Consider the following 18439-nt stretch of genomic DNA (forward strand, 5'->3'; position numbering starts at 1 on the left):
TACGTGTACCTCCCACCACCATTTACAAGGGAATTATAGGCTGGGTGTGGTGGCTCACACCTGTAATCCCAGCACTTTGGGAGGCTGAGGTGGGCAGATCACTTGAGGCCAGGAGTTCAAGACCAGCCTGTCCAACATGGTGAAACCCTGTCTGTACTAAAAATACAAAAAGTAGCTGGGCATGGTGGTGCACGCCTGTAGTCCTAGCTGCTTGGGAGGCAGGGGCAGGAGAATCTCTTGGACCCGGGTAGCAGAGGTTGCAGTGATCTGAGGTCACACCATTTTATTCCAGCCTGGGCTACAGAGCAAGTCTCTGTCTCAAAAAAAAAAAAAAAAAAAAAGAAAGAAAGAAATTATAAATACAGTTGAAGCTCCCTGTAAGCCCTTCTGCAGCCCCATTCCTGTCCTTTCCCTAGAGGCAGCCATTGTCCTGAATTTGGCAGTTTAAAAAAATATAAACTGTCAATTTAGTAAACAGATTTCAAAATGTTAATCATAGGTAGAATGCAGTGAGACAGACACTTTCATTCACTGCTGTTGGAAAGGAGTCGAAGCTGGAAAGCACACTGCTCTGCCTTTCTTGACATCCTTAGTGTTCCTGATGAAGCACTTTTCTACTTGGGTCAGACTGAGTGACACCAGCTTACAGCCCTCATTAGAGTATCAGTTGACACCACCCTCCTTAGAATATCAGTTTTTTCTTTTCTAGAGAGCATGTTTAAAAAAAAGAGAGAATATCAGTCTCATTAACAAAACTATTATTCACCCATAGAAGCACTATTAGAACAGTTTTGTTGAACTCTTGTGTTTGATATTTTAAAGCAATATTGTTAGGAGACTGAATAGTGAAGAGCTTAATTAGCTTGAATGTTGGAGTCAGCCAGGCAAGCATGGTTCTAGCACCAGTGTTTACTTATACTGCTGTATGATTTTGGTTTTTTAACTTCTCCCTGATCTTTCTCTGCCACAGTCCTTAAGGGAATCCTTTGTAGTATAAAAGCACTTTAAAGACATATGAAAGAAATTCTGGTCTTTAGAGGAATTATTGAGAGCTGCACTGCCCAGTATAGTAGCCACTGACCACATTGCGCTGTTGAAGTGTGGCTAGTCAGAATCCAGATGTGCTGTAAGTGTAAAATGCACAACGGATTTTGAATACTTCATCAGAAGGAAAGAATGATTAAATCTCATTAATTTAAAAATATTTATTACAAGTTGAAATGGTAATATTTTGGATATATTGGGTTAAATATATTAATTATATCTCTTTCTTTTCACTTTTTAAAATCTGGCCACTAGAAAATGGAAAGTTTGATGTGTGGCCACCTTATATTCCTGTTGAAGAGCACTGGTCTAGAAGGTCTGGAATGTCTAGAAGGTCTGGAATGTCTAGAAGGTTGAATGTCATCGTGTCACAATAGGGTCATTTAGTCCTTTAATTTGCTCTTTGAAACAAACACCTTTTACATTTTCTTTCTTTTTTTTTTTTTTTTCTTTTTGAGATGGACTCTCACTCTGTCGCCCAGGCTGGAGTGCAGTGGTGCGATCTTGGCTCACTGCAACCTCTGCCACCTGGGTTCAAGCCATTCTCCTGCCTCAGCCTCCCAAGTATGTTACAGGCACCTGCCACTGTGCCTGGCTAATTTCATATTTTTAGTAGAGACGGGGTTTCGCCATATTGGCCAGGTTGGTTTTGAACTCCTGACCTCAGGTGATCCACCCTCCTCGGCCTCCCAAAGTGTTGGGATTACAGGCGTGAGCCACTGCGCCCAGCCAAAATAAATTTTAAATATACCATCCATTTCAATTGTCACAATGTAATTTAAGTAAAACATTATAAAAATAAAGTTCTAGTTGTTGATTTGACCTCCCCACTAATATGCGATAATATATATATTAGCATCTGCGAGAAAGTAGAGCTGGAAAAATGCACATCAAATTTTTAACAGTGTTCATCTCCGGAGGATGACTTTTTTTTTTTTTTGAGACAGAGTCTCGCTCTGTTGCCCAGGCTGGAGTGCAGTGGCAGGATCTCAGCTCACTGCAACCTCCACCTCCTGGGTTCAGACTATTCTCCTGCCTCAGCCTCCCGAGTAGCTGAGACTACAGGTGTGCACCACCATGCTGGGCTAATTTTTGTATTTTTAGTAGAGACAGCATTTCACTATGCTGGCCATGCTGGTTTCAAACTCCTGACCTCATGATCCACCCACCTTGGCCTCCCAAACTGCTGGGATTACAGGCGTGAGCCACCGCGCCCAGCCCCCAAAAATTTCTTTTAATTGTAATTTTTAATTGTATTTATTTATTTATTTTTTGAGATGGCATCTCTGTAGTCCAAGCTGGAGTGCAATGGCATGATCTCGGCTCACTGCAACCTTTGCCACCCAGGCTCAAGTGATTCTCGTGCCTCAGCCTGCCAAGTAGCTGGACTATAGACGTGTGCCACCATGCCTGGCTAATTTTTTGTATTTTAGTAGAGATGGGGTTTCATCATGTTACCCAGGGTGGTCTCAGACTCCTGAGCTCAGGTGATGCGCCCACCTTGGCCTCCCAAAGGGCTGAGATTACAGGTGTGAGTCACCATAGCTGGCCTTAATTTTTTATTTTTTTGTAGAGACAGAGTCTTACCATGTTGTCTAGGCTGGTCTCAAACTCCTGGGCTCAAGCAATCCGTCCACCATGGCCTCCCAAAGTGCTGGGATTACAGGCATGAGCCACACACTGGGCCATATTTGATAATTTTTAAACCATAAAGATTTATTTTATTTGAAGATGTTAAGGACATGTAAAACTTGACAGGTCATTAAAATGATTTTAAAACCACAGTATTTCACTTGTTCCAAATACTAATGTTATTTCTCTCTTATTTACAAATGGAAAGGTTATATAGAACATATTCTAAGAATTATATGGACAGACATGCATCACAAATAATTTAAATAGGTACATGAATACTAAATCCTCAGTGTAGGTAAGGAATTACACTTGTGACTTTTAGACTTATTGTAATAAGTATTTGCCTACTTACTACATTGAAATATGTGCAAAGCCTTTTTCTAAAGTTTTCATAATTTTTTTCTTTTTCTAATATAAATATTTTTTGCTAATCTTCTCTGTATTGTTCCAATTTTAGTATATGTGCTGCTGAAATGAGCACAAGTTTTCATTATTAAATGGGTTTTATTTAATCATCATGTCAACTTGTAGTTATTCTCATCAACTTTTATACATGAGGAAGGTGGGCACAGAGGGATTGTCTTTTCAAAAGGGTCACACATTAAGTGGAAGAACTAGGAGGTGAACAAAGGCAGCTAGACCTCAAATCAAGCTGTTAACCACAGCATGCTCTGGCATACACAGAAATAGAATTTACTGAATAGGCTGGTCACGATGTCTCTCAGTGTAATCCCAGCACTGTGGGCGGCTGAGGCAAGTGGATCACTTAGGTCAGGAGTTCAAGACCAGCCTGGCCAACATGGCAAAACCCTGTCTCTACAAAAATAGAAAAATTAGCTGGGCATGGTGATACATGCCTGTAGTCCCAGCTACTTGGGAGGCTGAAGCAGGAGAATCTCTTGAACCCAGGAGGCGGAGGTTGCAGTGAGCTGAGATTGTGCCACTGCACTCCAGCCTGGGGGACAGAGTGAAACTCTGGTCTCAAAAAAAAAATATTTACGGAATAATGACTCACTACTTTCAAATAATGTTCATATCACCTCTTTATAGTGGTGAAATAGGTTAAAACATTTATTCTTAAGGTATTTTTAGTTATGAAAGATAGTGGGACGGGGGTGTGGGAGATAAAAGGACAGAGTAGATGCAGGAACACAGATGCCTCACAGGTACAGGTAGCAGTAGTATCTGGTCCCTCTGGTCAAAGATTTTGCTTGTTTTTAATTTGTGCTCACATAATGGTTGGAATTAAATATGGACACTTATTCCAGATATTTGACTAATATGAAGGGAACTTAGCTTTTGGCTTGTAAAGAACATTCATATTTATTGAGTACATATGGTGTTCAGAGTCATGTGGGCACCTTCAGCAGTAAAAACATGAAGGGAAAAGCAGAAAACACAGGTGAAACAAAAGATGAAAGTGCCAATCAGTTCTCTTTACAACAGATTGACTACAGGTTTTGAGAAATCTGATATCTCTTCATAGTCTTCAATTATTAAAGTTAAAAAAATGAATAAATGTGAATCCAAATTCCTCATTCCCTTCATGCTTTCCTTCACAACCCAATCCTGTTGATGGAATATGCAGATGGTATTTGATTTTGTGTGCTTAAATATTTACGTGACTCCTTTTGTACCAGCGAAAGGGACTCTCAGTGAAGACACTATCAGAGTGTTTCTGCATCAGATTGCTGCTGCCATGCGAATCCTGCACAGCAAAGGAATCATCCATAGAGATCTCAAACCACAGAACATCTTGCTGTCCTATGCCAATCGCAGAAAATCAAGTGTCAGTGGTATTCGCATCAAAATAGGTAAATGGCTATGTATTGTGTCATGGAAAGGACATTTTTTGAAACTATTTTTAGACAACTTTAGCTTTGTTGAATGATGGATTTTTTTTTTTTTTTTTTGAGACGGAGTCTCGCTCTGTTGCTCAGGCTGGCGTGTAGTGGCGCGATCTTGGCTCACTGCAACCTATGCCTCCTGGGTTCAAGCGATTCTCCTGCTTCAGCCTCCTGAGTAGTTGGGATTACAGGCACGCACCACTACGCCCAGCTAAATTTTATATTTTTAGTAGAGACAGGGTTTCACCATGTTGGCCAGGCTGGTCTTGAACTCCTGACCTCAGGTGATCTGCCCGACTCAGCCTCCGCAAGTGCTGGGATTACAGGTTTGAGCCTCCACACCTGGCCAAATGATGGATTTTATTGATGCAATTTGATATTTTTATTGAGATCGTGGAGTTCTCTTAGATAGGTGAATCCTTTACATTATTGACAGTTTCTGCCAAGTCTCAGGCAGTGCTGACAGGCCCACATCAGGAGCTCTAAATATGAATACCTGCGTCTCTCGAGAGGAAAATTGATGTGGTGTGCTTACTGGCAGCAAATTAATAACCCTGATTCTTTTTTTGTTTGTTTGAGATGGAGTCTCGCTCTGTCACCCAGGCTGGAGTGCTGTGGCACGATCTCGGCTCACTACAACCTCTGCCTCCCAGGTTCAAGAGATTCTCCTGCCTCAGCCTCCCAAGTAGCTGGGATGTGCAAGTAGCTGGCATGTGCCACCACACCCAGCTAATTTTTTTTGTTTTTTTTTTTTTAGTAGAGACAGGGTTTCACCGTGTTGGCCAGGCTGGTCTCGAGCTCCTGACTTTAGGTGATCTGCCCACCTCAGCCTCCCAAAGTGCTGGGATTATAGGTGTGAGCCACCACGCCTGGCCATAACCCTGATTCTTTACAGTTCCTAGGCTTTTGACGTAGGGATCTCAGAGACCATCTAGTTTAGCCCTTGGCAGTTTTTTTTAGTAGTACCTCAAAATTATTTGAAACAATAAAAGCATAATTGTTCACATTCTACATCTGGTATTGATATTTAATGAAAACTGTATTAATGAGCTACTTATTATAATTAGCATTTTCACTTGCAAAGTTTCGTACACCTTGGTTACAAATCTGGCAGAGCAGTGACTTGTACAGTTGACGATTACTACTATTTTTAACTTGTTGAAATCAAGGTAGCTACTTTTTTCTTTGGTGGACAGTCTTATTCAATAAGCTGTTTATTTTTCACAGTCCTTTGTGCCTTCTTGTGTCTCGAAGAATCATATGATATATGTTAGGTATGAGCGAAGACGTAATTTGCTTTTCTACTTTCTGTTTTGTGAAATAGCGGATTTTGGTTTTGCTCGTTACCTACATAGTAACATGATGGCTGCAACACTGTGTGGATCCCCGATGTACATGGTGAGTGTTTGCATCCTTGTGTGTTTAAAGCGTGGCTCCATAATCATTGGAATTTAAATATAATGCTTGCTTCCAAATAAGATGTGATTTTACATATAGTCCAAATTGTTATTACTAATGTTAATTATATTACTGATAATGCTATAATACAGACATCTTTTGCCTTAGCATAGTGGACTGTAAAAGTAAGTCATTTTTGCCCATTTGTTTTTATTTTTTAAAAAAGATTAGTTATGAGACAAATCTATTAAGTTGAAAATAAAAATTAATCAAGGGTAGTCATGCTGTACATAATGTATAATATTAGGAGTGCTTTAAAAAAACATCTTCTGGGAGCACTTCTTCAGCTGTAGGATGTGCTCATCTTTTGCATGTTAACTCTTGTGACAGGATCCCTGTGTTGTAGATGTTTTTTCCATTAGCCTCACACAGCTGAAATATCTCAGCTTTCCCCTTTATCCTCTCATATAGATATCATCATGTATTATAGGGTTAGGCTATGAAACTTCTAATGTAATGTGCAGTATTAAGTCTGGAAATACCTTAATTCTAGAGATTCAGAATTATGTAAAATAAATACCTATTTCAGTTCTAAATTTAAAATGGGTTCATATTAAATTCGAAATTTCTCTAAACTAAAATCAACTTTGAACTGGTAATCAAATTTCAAAAAAATTTTATTAGATTTACAGTCTTGATCATAATTTTACTGCTTATATATAATTTTATAATTTTATATAAATTTTAAAATTACTTTGTACTTCTTGCGTATAAAATTAGTTTAGCCTTGAGGTTAGAGTGCTTTGGCTGATTATTAAAGGATATTGACTTAATAAGAAATTTACTAGGGAAAATAAATAAAAATGTTATGCCTGAGCTGGGTGTAGTGATGCGTGCCTTTAGTCCCAGCTACTTGGGAGGCTGAGGCAGGAGGACTTCTCAGGCGTTCATGGCCAGCCTGTGAACACAGCAAGATCCCATTTCCACAAAGAATTAAAGTTAAAAGGAAATGTTACATCTGAGAAATAAAACTATCTTTAAGTATATTTTCCATTTCTGTTTAATATTTGTCCTGATTAATGGTATATTTAAAATGCAAAATTTGATGAGAGGTGGGAAAATACCCGTAACAAAGCAGCAGAGAAATGGTTTTGCTTTTAGGACAATTTTTAGTATTGTGTGGGGTTTTGCATCATAGTTTTTCTATTACTATAAAAATATTCAGATTACAAAAAACATAGGGAATAATATAGCAAACACCTATGTACCCACCATCCATATTTCACAAAGTTAACATTTTGCCATGTTTGTCTTGATCTTGTTTTTGAAAGAAATAAAATAGGCCAGGCGCAGGGGCTCATGCCTGTAATCCCAGCACTTTGGGAGGCTGAGGTGGGAGGATCACTAGGTCAGGAGTTCGAGACCAGCCTGGCCAACATGGTGAAACCTCGTCTGTACTAAAAATAAAAAAAATTAGCTGGGCATGGTTGCAGGCGCCTGTAATCCTAGCTACTCGGGAGGCTGAGACAGGAGAATCACTTGAACCCAGGAGGTGGAGGTTGCAGTGAGCCGAGATCACGCCACTGCACTCCAGCCTGGGTGACACAGTGAGACTCATTCTCAAAAAAAAAAAGAAAAAAGAAAAATATTTTGGAGACAGCCCAAGTTCCTTTTGTACCTCTCCCTGATTGCATTTCCTCCTCTGCTCCTCTCACACACCTGAGGGAACCTCTTTCCTATGGTATGTATTTTATACACCATGTCCTATGGTGTGTATTTTTCTTTACTCTTTCGGCCCTCTTACTGTACTTTATGTGTCCATTATAATCAGTTGAAACATCCGTTTCTATAACTTGCCTCTTTTCATGCAACATTGATTTTGAGATTTACTAGTAAATCTCAATATATAATAATATGTTGTAAGTTCATTGCCTTATTTGATTAGAGAACTATCACAGGGTGTTGTTTTATTCTGGTAGTTTGTTAGGAGTGTCACCTTTACCAGTTAATTAATATGTGCATATTAATTATGTAAATAACGTACGGCATGCCCCTTAAATTTCTCTGTTCCCAGGCTCCTGAGGTTATTATGTCTCAACATTATGATGCTAAGGCTGACTTGTGGAGCATAGGAACAGTGATATACCAGTGCCTAGTTGGAAAACCACCTTTTCAGGTAGGCTGACTTTTTTCTTATGTCCTCAGTTTTGGGATCTTGTCATTTTATAGTTGCGTTTGATTTGTAAAATGAAGAATACTTTGAAAGCAGTGTTTTTGGCTCCTCTGTGACTTACTTTGATTCTGTTATAGGCAAAAACTGCTTTAGTGAGTCAGAACATCTTTTGGTTTTCCCCTTTTATCTGCCTGCCCTTTGTAGTTGGACTGGGCATGAAGTCTGTTGTATGTTGGGTTCGGGGCTAACAGCCTGGTGGGAAATGGGTGTGAATGGTGACACCAGAGCTTCCTAGTTAGCCTGGTTTTGGGATCCCGGAATCCACATGAGGGCTGGGGCTGGTCTGGGGAGATCTCTGGAAACCATCTCTAGCTCTCTATTTCTGACACTGCTAGGTGAGAGGGAGGTAATTATATACACTTTATGGAAATTATTATGGGTCTGTCTTCTCCTCCTCTCCCCCAACATCCTGCCAAAAAGTGACCCTGTAGAGTATAATGACGATGATTTCTCTTGAGTTCATATTGCCATGTTATAATTTCTTATGTTACAAAGAAGATCTTTGAATTTGAAAACTGAAACAAAGTGAAAATATTTGCCCAAGATAGTATTAAGAAAATTAGTGATGGCCGGGCGCGGTGGCTCACACCTGTAATCCCAGCACTTTGGGAGGCCGAGGCAGGCAGATCACCTGAGGTCGGGAGTTCGAGACCAGCCTGACCAACATGGAGAAACCCCATCTCTACTAAAAATACAAAATTAGCCGGGTGTGGTGGCACATGCCTGTAATCCCAGCTACTAGGGAGGCTGAGGCAGGAGAATCGCTTGAACCTGGGAGGCGGAGGTTGCGGTGAGCCGAGATCACACCATTGCACTCCAGCCTGGGCAACAAGAGCGAAACTCTGTCTCAAAAAAAAAAAAAAAAGAAAAAGAAAATTAGTGACACAGCCAGATTAAACACTTTTAATTTCTTAGTCTAGTTTGCATGTAGAGGAGGCTTCACTAATTCAGCAGCTGTTGTTATCAGCTATTTGTTGTTGTGGAGAGACTGAATAGTAGCAGTATACATAGTTCTTTTCTTTGAATTCCTTTAGGGTCCTAAGGTAAAGTACACCTGAATTTTACCCAACAATAATGTACCTATTGGGCAGGCCGTGTAACCTTCAGAATAGTGGTCCTTAATCTATTCTAAGTTTCAGGCTCCTCTCAGAGTCTGACCTCAGAAAAGGTACTTCAGAAAAGGTACCTCAGAAAAGGTACGTTATACTCAGATGTACAGAATTTTCACACAATGTCATAGGTTTTATGAGTTCCTAATGACCAGTTATGGGTCCTTCAGCAATCCATGGCTTTCAAGTTGATAATCTATGTTCTGTAGCAAGAATATGAGCATCATCTCTCTTTCCTTTCCTCCTCCCTCATACTTTCCCTCCTTTCCTGTCAGTCACTTCCTTGAAACTCCCACTCCCTCAATCCCTTAAAAAAAAGCATATGAGTGTCAATCATATGATTTGAAAGTTTTGCCCCCGTTGTTTAGGAAATTAAACCTTTTTTTTTTTAATAGGCCAATAGTCCTCAAGACTTAAGGATGTTTTATGAAAAAAACAGGAGCTTAATGCCTAGGTATGTGTTTAGATTACACTGGGTTTTGCTATTTGTGAATACAGTGTTGTTTATTTGAACTGTTTGTGTTTTATGTATTCTCATTTTTTAATTCTTTTTCAGTTGATAATGTGAAAGCATTTGTTACAAAAAATTAGAAAATTGCTGGCACATCATTGGTGTCTGTGTAGTGCTGTACTCTTTTCTTTCTTTTTTAAAATGTAAATTTAAAAGAAAGAGATACGGAAGTTACATGTGTTCCTTGTGGGGAGGGTAATGTGGACAGAATAGAATAGATAACGTGTAAAGTAGGAAGTGAATTCCCCCCAGCTTTGCTCTCTTTAGGGGTAACAAGAGTTTGCTGTGTCTCTGTCTTCATAGTTTTTTGGGCGTTCTTTATCCGTGTTTGAATGCTTGTTTTCCTTTTTTTTTCTCTCGAACTTGTATCTTGAGATGAGTGCTTGTTTATGTATGTATTTATACACACACATAGTTTAAGACAAATTACATCATATTTTGTGAGTTGTTTGCAGCGTCCTTTTGTTTTTTACTTTGTAGCACGTCACAGATGATGTTCCGCAGCAGGATGTGGAGAGGCACTGTGTGCTTTTTTTTGTTTTTGAGACAGAGTCTTGCTCTGTCACCCAGGCTGGAGTGCAGTGGCACGATCTCGGCTCACTGCAGCCTCCCCCTCCCGAGTTCAAGTGATTCTCATGCTTCAGCCTTACTAGTAGCTGGGACTGTAGGCACCCACCACCACGCCCAGCTAATTTTTGTATTTTTTTTTTTTTTTTTTTTAGTGGACACGGAGTTTCACCATGTTGGCCAGGCTGGTCTTGAACTCCTGACCTCAAGTGATCCCCCTGCCTCATCCTCCCAAAGTGCTGGGATTACAGGCATGAGCCACCATACCTGGCCAACTGTATGCTTTTTTTGTTTGTTTTTTTTTAATGATTAATAGGCTATTTAGGCAGGAGTACATATAGTCATCATTGACAGACTTAATATGAGAGGTTAAATGTTTGATCCAATTTTCCTTCCCGGATAAGTTTTTCTTTTCTATCCATGTCAGTTTTGAAAACACAATACCAGAAGAAGAGGGGCCCAAATCCACACAGAGCACCCAAGAGTGAGTTTTTAGGAGTGGGTCTGAAATTAGGATAGACATTTGCTGATCTTGCATAGGTCCAACGAATCAAGGCAGGATCTTCGATGAGCCCTCTGCGGTTGGGGTTGTTGTACTGAAGCAGGTACTCTCATTTCAGCCGGGCTCTTATGGCCAACTGCTCGACTTGCGCCCGTCGGGTGTCCGGAGATATGTCATATTCGGCTGGGTTGAGGGTCGGGGGCACAGTGGCCAGGCGTGATAGAGTATACTTTGGGAACGACATCTTGGTGACCCAGAGCTCAACTGCACCTGCCACTGTATGCTTTTAAATGCCACAGAGAGTCCCATAGATGTACATTATTTTATTTAATCAGATCCCTGTTTTCATTTTTTTGGTTACTGCAAACAGGCTCTAGTGAAGTGTGTGTGTGTGTATGTGTGTGTACTCCTTTGTGTATGTGTGCATTTTGTTAGGGTGGACTCCTAGAAATGGAATTGTCAGACCAAAAGATACACTTTCCAAATAGGCTGTCCCAGTGAATACAGCAAGACAGAAGACTGCTCCTTTTCCCTCGTTTTTACCAACATGGAATGTTAGCAGATTTGATGCTGCACAAATGCATGAGGACCAGTTAGCTATTAATTTAATTTGCATTATTCTCTTTATTAGTGAGTTTGGCTCCTTTGTATTTGTTTAATATCTTTTTCTTTTCTTTTCTTTCTTTTTTTTTTTGAGACAGAGTCTTGTTCTGTTGCCAGGCTGGAGTGCAGTGGCACGATCTTGGCTCACTGCAACATCCACCTCCCAGTTTCAAGCCATTCTCCTGCCTCAGCCTCCCAGGTAGCTAGGACTACAGGCAGGCTACCACACCTGGCCAATTTTTGTATTTTTAGTGGAGACGGGATTTCACCATGTTGTTCAGGCTGGTCTTGAACTCCTGACCTCAAGTGATCCACCTGCCTTGGCCTCCCAAAGTGCTGGGATTACAGGTGTGAGACACCATGCCCAGCCTGTTTAATATCTTTTTGTAATTCTTATTCTTTGAACTGTGTACTGCTATTAATTCATTTTCCTGTTGCTTGTTGTTTTCATATCGGATGTTAGGAAGTTGTATTAGTTCTCACTTGTATTTAAGTGCTGCCCTTTTCCAGACAGAAATGGAGGTGGCTATTTTGTAATAGAGAACATTATAGCAACTATTAGTGCAAGATTGAAGCTATGCTAAAAGTCAACATTGGGCTTTTGAGGTGCCTTACTCCTGCAGATACTCAAAACAACAGCAAGCACAATACAGGAATCTTCTCAATTTGATGCTGTTTCTCAAAGGCAATTTAGTGCTTTTTTTCCTTCTTTTTTTTTTTTGAGATGGAGTCTCGCTCTGTCGCCCAGCCTGGAGTGCAGTAGCGTGATCTCGGCTCACTGCAAGCTCCACCTCCCGGGTTCATGCCATTCTCCTGCCTCAGCCTCCCAAGTAGCTGGGACTACAGGCGCCCGCCACCACGCCCAGCTAATTTTTTTTTTCTATTTTTAGTAGAGATGGGGTTTCACCGTTTTAGTCAGGATGGTCTCGATCTCCTGACCTCATGATCCACCTGTCTCGGCCTCCCAAAGTGCTGGGATTACAGGCGTGAGCCACCGCACCCGGCTTTTTTCCCTTCTTTAGATGACTCTTACATGGTCTTCTTGGTATAAATGTATTGGTATTTGTGAAACCGCATATACGTTTTAGTTTACTATATGGAAGGCAAAAGTTAATGTTTATGTATATAAACTTATCACTTAGGTGGTTGTGTTTTTCCTTTCCCCCAGTATTCCCAGAGAAACATCACCTTATTTGGCTAATCTCCTTTTGGGTTTGCTTCAGAGAAACCAAAAAGATAGAATGGACTTTGGTAAGAAATAGTTTTAACTTTTGCATGTGTTCTAATTTTATTGTTATATGTGCCAAAAGATTTAAAAACTAGAGATTTCAGAAAATTAAAGTCAGTTTCACTTTTCTTTTTGTTTATTTCCTTCACTGGTTTCGTAAATATTTATTGAGTGCTTATTACTATGTTCTAGGTACGAGAGATAGAGTAATAAAATCACTCTCCTCATGTAACATATATTCTAGTGGTAGAGACAATAAACAAATTAAAAACCATAATTACATATTATATTAGAAGTTGCTAAGTATTATGGGAATAAAGAAGTGGGGGTGGGGTGGGGGTGGGGATTGAAATTTTAAATAAGGTAGTCAGTGAAGACCTTACTGAGAAAGTGACATTTGAACAAAGACTTGACTTGAAATGAGAGTGAGCCATGTGGATATCTGTGGGAAGAGCTTTTTAAGCAGAGTGAACAGCCAATATAAATGATCAGGGCTGGGAGCATGCCTGTAAGCTTGAGGAACAACTAGAAGGCCAGTTGAAGACTTGGGCTTTTCCACAAAGTGTGATGGGAGCCATTTAGAGGGTTTTGAGTGGAAGAAAAGTGATGTGACTAATGTTTTCAAAAAGGATCAAGCTAGCTGCTGCTTGAGAATAGACTGTGTGCATGTAAGGGGAAGAGCAGAAGCTGGGAGACTAATCAGGAGACTCTTGTCGTTACCCAGGTGAGAGATGAGTGTAGCTTTGACTAGGGTAATAGTAGTGGAGGTGGTAAGAAGTCTTTCTGGTGGTAGAGGCAACAGCATTCACTGATGGATTGAATGTGAGGGTGTGAGAGAGAAGACTCAAGGATGACTCCAAGGTTTTTGGCCTGAGCAGCTGAAAGGATGTTGTCGATTACAGTGATGGGAAAGACTATATGGATAGAGCAGGCTATGGGGACAAGATGAGGAGTTTCTGTTGGACATGTTAAATTTAAGATAACCATTGGATATGTAAGTGTCGATGTCAGAAGTGCACTTGAATTTCAGAAAAGTCTAGACTGGGGACAGATTGGGGAGTTGTCAGCCTGGATTTATTTATTTATTTATTTTTATATTTTTTGAGACAGGGTTTTACTCTGTCACCCAGGCTGGAGTGCAGTGGTACTATCATGGCTCACTGCAGCCTTGACTTCCCCAGGCTCAGGTGATCCTCCCACCTCAGCCTCCCCAGTACCTGGGACTACAGGTGTACAACACCACCTCTGGCTAGTTTTTGTATTTTTTTTGTAGAGACAGGGTTTCGTCATGTTGCCCAGGCTGGTCTCAAACTCCTGGGCTCAAGCAATCTACCCACCTTGGCCTGCCAAAATGCTGAGATTACAGATGTGAGCCACAGTGCCCAGCAATATTTATTAAATAGATTCTTTTGTTTTTTTTTTTTCCTTTATTTGAGAAAAGGCCTCACTCTGTTACCCAGGCTGGACTGGAATGCAGTGGTGTGATCGTAGCTCACTGCAACCTTGAACTCCTGGGTGCAAGTGATTCTCCCACCTCAGCTTCCTTAGTAGCTGGGACTACAAGCCTGCACCACCACAGTTGGCTAATTTTTTGTTTTGTTTTATTTTGTTTTGTTTTTGAGACGGAGTCTCGCTCTGTCGCCCAGGCTGGAGTGCAGTGGCATGATCTTGGCCCACTGCAACTTCCACCTCCTGGGTTCAGGCAATTCTCTGCCTCAGCCTCCCGAGTAGCTGGGATTACAGGCGCCCGCCACCATGCCCAGCTAATTTTTTATATTTTTAGTAGAGACAGGGTTTCACCATCTTGTCCAGGCTGGTCTTGAACTCCTGACCTTGTGATCCGCCCACCTCAGCCTCCCAAAGTGCTGGGATTACAGGCATGAGCCACCATGCCCGGCCTGTTTTGTTTTGTTTTTTCGAGACGAAGTTTTGCTCTTGTTGCCCAGCCTGGAGTGCAGTGGCATGATCTCGGCTCACTGCAACTTCCCAGGTTCAAGCTCCCAGGTTGCAGCCTCCCAGGTTCAAGCTATTCTCCTGCCTCAGCCTCCCGAGTAGCTGGGGCTACAGGCGCCTGCCACCACGCCCGGCTAATTTTTTTGTATTTTTAGTAGAGACGGGGTTTCACCGTGTTAGCCAGGATGGTTTCGATCTCCTGACCTCGTGATCCGCCCACCTCGGCCTCCCAAAGTGCTGGGATTACAGGCGTGAGCCACCGCGCCCGGCCTCTACAGTACGCATCTTAATTTATCACAGTCTACTTTATATAAAAACTAGTTGAGGCCGGGTGTGGTGGCTCACGCCTGTTAAGCCCAGCACTTTGGGAGGCTGAAGTGGGCAGATCACGAGGTCAGGAGACCAAGACCATCCTGTAGTCCCAGCTACTCGAGAGGCTGAGGCAGGAGAATGGTGTGAACCCGGGAGGCGGAGCTTGCAGTGAGCCAAGATCGCACCACTACACTCCTCCAGCCTGGGTGACAGAGCGAGACTCCATCTCCAAAAAAAAAGAAACAAAACCCAAAAAACTAGTTGAATTCCATTAAAATAAAGAAGCTTTGTTCCCTTAATATGGCTCCATTCGCTCTTCCCTTTGTGCTGTTGTCTTACATATTATGTCTATGTTGTAATCTCAGCAGTGGAGTGTTACGATGATTGCTTTATACAGTCTTACCTCTTTTTAAGAAGTGAGGAGAAGAAAGGTGAAAAACATGTATAGCGTCTTTTTGTGTGTTTCTCTTTTTCTTTTTTTTCCTGAGACAGAGTCTCACTCTGCACCCAGGCCTAAGTACGGTGGTAAAAACAAGCCTCACTGCAGCCTTGACCTCCTGGGCTCAAGTGATCCTCTTGCCTGAAACTTCTGTATAGTTGGGATTACAAGTGCACACCACCATGCCCAGCTAATTTTTAAATTTTTTGTAGAGAGGTTTTTGCCATGTTGCCCAGGCTGGTTGCCAACTCCTGGGTTCAAGCGCACATCCTGCCTCGGCCTCCCAGAGTGCTGGAATTATAGGTGTGAGCCATCATGCCCAGCCTTAGAGTACTATTTTAGCCTATACATTTATCATTTCTGACACTCTTCATTTATTCTTACGGACTCAAGTTACTGTTTGGTGTCATTTTTTTTTTCTTTTTGTATTTTTTGTATCTCTTTTTTGTTTGGTGTAATTTTTTTAGTTCTAATATAATTCCATTCCTTTCCTCCTCTTTTGTGTTGTCATATATATTAATCTTTGTATGTTACAAAGCCCAATACTACAATTTTATAATTATTTTATACAGTTGTCCTTTAAATCAGCTAAGAGAAAAATACATAATCTACTGTCTTCCATAATTATCTACATAATTACCAATGCTCTTTATACAAATTCTCAGAATCTTCATTTATCTGGGAATGTCATTATTTCCCTTTATTTCCCTTCACTTTGGAAAAGTGTTTTTTTTTTTTGGTAGATACTGAATTCTTGGTTGTTAGGATTTTCTCCAGCCAGTACTTTGACTATGTCATCTGACTGCTTTCTGGCCTCCATTGTTTCTGATGAGAAGTCACCTGTTAATCTTACTAGGTTTCCCTAGTAGGTGATGAGTCATTTTTCTCTTAGTGCTTTTGAGATTTTTCTCTGTCTTTGATTTTCAACAGTTTTAACTGTGATGGGTCTAGATGTGTATCTCTGTGTTTATCCTGCCTGGAGTTTATTGATCTTTTTGGATATATAAATAAATGTTTTTCACCAAATTTGGGGAGTTGTCAACCATCATTTCTTAAAATATTCATTCTGTCCCTTTCTCTTTCTCTTCTCTGAGACTCCCATTTTGTGCACTTAATGGTCTATGCTTGATGATGTCCCACAGCTGAGTCTGTTCATTTTTCCATATTGTTTTTTCCTTTGAGTTTTTCAGATTGGAAATATCTGTTAATCTGTTCTCAGCCTTGCTGATTGTTTTATTCAGTTATTGTACTTTTTAACTCCAGATTTTCTGTTTGGTTCTTTTTTATAATTTCTGTCTTTTTCTTGATATTCTCTATTTGATGAGTCGCTGTCTCCTGCCTCAGCCTCCTGCATAGTTGGGACTACAGGTGCCCACCACCATGCCCAGCTAATTTTTTGTGTTTTTAATAGAGTCGGGGTTTCACCATGTGGGCCAGGCTGGTCTCGAACTCCTGGGCTCACGTGATCCACCCACCTCGGCCTCCTAAAGTGCTGGGATTACAAGCGTGAGCCCCTGTGCCCGGCTGGCTTTCTCTACTTTTAAAAATGGGCGACAGAGCGAGACTCTGTCTCAAAAAAAAAAATTTGTTTATAATAACTGCTTTAAAGTCTTTGTTAAGTCCAACATTTGGCCCCCTCACGACAGTTTCTATTGACTGCTTCGTTCCCCTGTGTATGGGCCATACTTCTTTGTTGCTTTGCATGCCTTGCGGTTTTTTGTCGAAAATCAAACATTTTGTTCAATACAGATAGCAACTTTAGATTTGAACCCTCCCCCTCTCCCAATTGGGGGTTGTTCTGGTTTTTTTTTTTTTTTTTCCCTTTGAGACAAAGTCTTACTGTGTCGCCCAGGCTGGAGTGCAGTGGCATGATCTCAGCTCACTGCAAGCTCCGCCGCCCGAGTTCAAACAATTCTCCTGCCTCAGCCTCCCGAGTAGCTGGGATTACAGGCGCACACCACTACGCCTGGTGAATTTTTGTATTTTTAGTAGAGACAGGGTTTCACCATGTTGGCCAGACTAGTCACGAACTCCTGACCTTAAGTGATCCACCTGCCTCAGCCTCCCAAAGTGCTAGGATTACAGGCACGAGCCACGATGCCTGGTCGGATTGTTCTATTTGTTTAATAACTTGTGTGGACGAAATCTGTGGAATATTGTTTTCCTTGCAGTTTTTGAACATTGATTTATCTCCAAAATTGTTTTTGTATTTTTTTCAGTTAAAAAAATTGTAAAGCCCAGTTTCCTAGGGGTCACCCCTTTGTCTACAGTTTTTTAGTGGTCAGCCAGTTATTGGTCAAAGGTGGTGCTTTGAGACGGTAAGTTACCATCCTTTGTCCATAGATCTGTGTGTGGCTTGGGGAATGCACTAAAAGTTCAAGCACAGCTGGGCATGGTGGCTCACATCTGTAATCCCAGCGCTTTGGGAGGCCGAGGTGGGCAGATCAGTTGAACTCAGGTGTTTGAAACCAGCCTGGGCAACATGGTGAAAGCCTTCTACTAAAAATACAAAAATTAGCTGTTGTTGTGGTGTGGGCCTGTAGTCCCAGCCACTCAGGAGGCTGAGCTGGGAGGATTGCTTGAGCCCTGGAGGTCAAGGCTACAGTGAGCTGTGATCATGCCACTGCACCAGCCTGGGTGACAGAATGAGACCCTGTATAAAAAGAAAAAAAAAAAAAAGAAAATGTTTCATTTATCTTGACTCCAATCTTTATTATTTCTTTCCTTCTACTAGTTTTGGGCTTAGTTTGCTGTTTTTCTAGTTCCATAAGCATGAAGTTAGCTTATTGATTAGATGTTTCTTTTTCTTTTTTTTTTTTGAGACGGAGTTTTGCTCTGTCACCAAGGCTGGAGTGCAGTGGTGTCATCTTGGCTCACTGCAACCTCCATCCAGCTCCTGGGTTCAGGCGATACTCCTGCTTCAGCCTCCAGAGTAGCTGGGACTACAGGCTCAAGTCACCACACCTGGCTATTTTGTATTTTTAGTAGAGACAGGGTTTCATCATGTTGGCCAGGCTGGTCTTAAACTCCTGATCTCAGGTGATCCACTTGCCTCGGC

The 18439-nt window shown here is 41.2% G+C and overlaps 1 protein-coding gene and 2 pseudogenes across 3 annotated transcripts in view; 1 reads left to right on the forward strand and 2 right to left on the reverse strand.

Moving 5' to 3' along the window:
- The window catches only part of ULK2 (unc-51 like autophagy activating kinase 2), a 99916-nt gene that overhangs the window by 20424 nt on the left and 61053 nt on the right, over positions 1–18439 (forward strand). For all 3 annotated transcript variants that reach the window (XM_019028347.4, XM_019028349.4, XM_019028348.4), the window contains exons 6-10: positions 4320–4493; positions 5851–5924; positions 7999–8100; positions 9662–9720; positions 12618–12700. In XM_019028347.4, coding sequence (XP_018883892.4) covers positions 4320–4493; positions 5851–5924; positions 7999–8100; positions 9662–9720; positions 12618–12700 — 492 coding nt within the window. The remainder of the gene's footprint in view (positions 1–4319; positions 4494–5850; positions 5925–7998; positions 8101–9661; positions 9721–12617; positions 12701–18439) is intronic.
- Positions 3105–3160, reverse strand: LOC115934800 (uncharacterized; annotated as a pseudogene).
- On the reverse strand, positions 10701–11090 carry LOC101132181 (NADH dehydrogenase [ubiquinone] 1 beta subcomplex subunit 4-like; annotated as a pseudogene).

The sequence above is a fragment of the Gorilla gorilla genome, chromosome 4, assembly GCF_029281585.2.
Source record: "Gorilla gorilla gorilla isolate KB3781 chromosome 4, NHGRI_mGorGor1-v2.1_pri, whole genome shotgun sequence".
Classification (NCBI taxonomy): domain Eukaryota; kingdom Metazoa; phylum Chordata; class Mammalia; order Primates; family Hominidae; genus Gorilla; species Gorilla gorilla.